Here is a 2,563-nt window from a genome sequence, read left to right as displayed (position 1 = left end):
CCCCCCCCCCCCTCTTGTTACTGCAGGCCACCAGAAGAAGCTGATGCTGGCGGTGAGGAAGCTGTGTGACATCCAGCGAGCGGCGCTCCACGCTGAGTCGGGCCACGGCGGCACGCTCCGGCGCAAAGCCCCCGGAGCCCTGCACCTGGTCGCCATCGAGCCGCCGGCCGACTCGGCGGGGGGCGAGTGTTCCTCCCCCCGCACCCCGAAGATGACGACGTTCCAGGACAGCGAGCTGAGCGCCGAGCTGCAGACCGCCATGTCGGGCCACTACGGCGAGGACGGCCTCGCCATCAGGACCGCCGCTGGGAAGTCGCAGACCCAGGACAGCTTCGAGACGCGTTCCAGAGGCTCCGGGCGCTCTGGGGAGCCCCCCACGGCGTCCGTCACGCCGCACAGCTGGTCCCAGGAGAGCCTGGACGCCAGCCCGGCCCGGGAGAGGAACCTCCCCGAGGGCTGGGACCAGAGAGCGCCGCCGCCGCCGCACAAGCAGGTTCCTCTGGGCACGGCGACCGTCTTTAAGTACCCTGCGATCCCAGCAAAACCCAAAGTGTCTGCGCCCGCAGGTGCGTCCCCGGGCTCGTCCCCTCACGGCTCGCCGGCGCTGAAGGGTTTCAGCTACCTGCACGCTAACTGCGGCGCCACCGACCTGCGCGCGTCCCCGCGGCAGGGGAACCGCAGCATGACCCTGCTGCCGGCGAAGAAGCGCGTGCAGAACGCCACCCGCTACGCTCTGTCGGACGGAGAGCCCGACGAGGACGACGAGGACGAGGATTCGGCGTTTCATCGGCGTGGAAACGTGCCGTCCTACGCCACGCTGACGCGCAAACCCGGCCGCGGCCACTTGGCCCGCTTGCACGGGAGCCCGGAGAAGAACGGCGGCGGCGGCGGCGTGGGGCGCAGTCAGTCCTTTGCGGTGCGAGCCCGTAAGAAAGGCCCCCCGCCGCCCCCCCCCAAGAGGCTGAGCTCGGTGAGCAGCACCACCAGCGGCGAGCTGAGCGACAGCAGCACCACGTCGTCTGCCGGCGCCGGCGGCGGCGTCCTGACGGACAGCCCCGGGAGCGTGAGGAGCATCGCCGCCTCGCTGGAGGGCCTGGCGGAGACAGAGGAGAAGAACCAGCCAGACGGCGTCCAGCAGGAGGCGCCGCCGTCGTCGTCCGTTAACGCTGCGGGACAGGAGGCTGCGGCGAGGAGGCGGGCACAGAGCGAGTGTATCATCACCACGGTAACGTAGTAATAATATAATGTATAAATATATAATAATATCATATAATAATAGTAATGGTCCTGGTTTAAGGATCCGAGTACTGATGCAGGGCCACATGTGAAAAAGGCCTTTATTTGGTAGTGATACTCTGTAAATAGTCTGGTATTGTATTTATATATACAGTGTATATATGTGTGTGTGTGTGTGTGTGTGTTTGTGTGTGTGTGTGTTGGTGTGTGTGTATTTATTGTTTAGTTCTTATTAATATTTAACCCTCCTGTTATCCCGTTCAAATCTGACCCTTTAATAAATGTCTATATCTGAAATCTGAGTTTCTTTTTAAGTAAATTACCATAAAGATAGATTCCTTCCAACGCTCTTTCATTCCTCTGATCTTAACTATTAGTCACAATAATTCATAATTTCTGCTTTTTTAACTCTAATATTAGGTATAATTCTATATAAATGAGGGTTATTGACCATGAATTCCAAAAAGTAGTAAAACCTGTAAGGTGGTGGTAGTGGAAACTAAAACAGAGTCAGTAAAAAAGACGAAAATGTCAAATTTTCAAAGGTTTTTGACCCAGGAGGACGACACCATGGTTAATATGTCTGCACTAATCAGGGCAGGGTAACCAGGGTAACTAGGGTAACCAGGGTAACCAGGGTAACTAGGGTAACCAGGGTAACTACTGTGTACTCAAATACTTTTTCACATGTGGTCCTAATACGTTTGTGTGCAGTAAAATGTATCCGATCGTAATAGTTTAGGTAAAAAGCCGTGCAAAAATGTCTCGCTGTGGCAGACCATAATAACCCCGATTTCCCCCACCCCCCCAGACCGCCCGCGGCCCGGATCCGGATCGAGGGGTGAGGTCGGACTCGGAGGAAGAAGAACCCAAAGGCTCGGCGTCGCCTCACCACAGCTCCAGCGAGTGCATCCCCTTCGCCGAGGAGGGGAACCTGACCATCAAGCAGCGGCCCAAGGCCCCGGGGCCCCCCCGCGCCGAGGCCGTGCTGGAGCCCCCGGAGACCAGGACCAGGACCCCGGACCCCCCCGAGTTCAACCTGAAGGAGTCGGACACGGTGAAGCGCCGGCACAAACCCAAGGACAAGGAGCCGGGAGGAGGCTCGCCCGCCAGGGAGGCAGCGAGCAGGTAACGAGTCAAAGAGCCATTTTTTATATTTATATTCATATATATATATATAAATATTGATATTGATACATATCGCCAGAATGCACCTGAACACACCTCTGTGTAAGACCAGCGGGTCCATAATGCACCTGAACACACCTCCCTGTAAGACCAGCACGCCCAGAATGCCCCTGAACACACCTCCCTGTAAGACCAGCAC

At 57.4% G+C, this 2,563-nt stretch overlaps 2 protein-coding genes across 5 annotated transcripts in view; both read left to right on the top strand.

Moving 5' to 3' along the window:
• The window catches only part of LOC117958237, an 859,617-nt gene that overhangs the window by 671,583 nt on the left and 185,471 nt on the right, over nt 1–2,563 (top strand). The gene's annotated exons all lie outside the window — the stretch shown is intronic.
• LOC117958247 (caskin-2-like) overlaps nt 1–2,563 on the top strand; it is an 8,417-nt gene that overhangs the window by 4,611 nt on the left and 1,243 nt on the right. For all 4 annotated transcript variants that reach the window (XM_034894555.1, XM_034894554.1, XM_034894553.1 and 1 more), the window contains exons 6-7: nt 27–1,225; nt 2,048–2,364. In XM_034894555.1, the coding sequence (XP_034750446.1) occupies nt 27–1,225; nt 2,048–2,364 (1,516 nt within the window). The remainder of the gene's footprint in view (nt 1–26; nt 1,226–2,047; nt 2,365–2,563) is intronic.

The sequence above is a fragment of the Etheostoma cragini genome, chromosome 15 (genome assembly GCF_013103735.1).
Source record: "Etheostoma cragini isolate CJK2018 chromosome 15, CSU_Ecrag_1.0, whole genome shotgun sequence".
Taxonomy (NCBI): domain Eukaryota; kingdom Metazoa; phylum Chordata; class Actinopteri; order Perciformes; family Percidae; genus Etheostoma; species Etheostoma cragini.
Note: the sequence above shows the minus strand (reverse complement) of the source record. Positions and strands in the feature narration are given on the sequence as shown.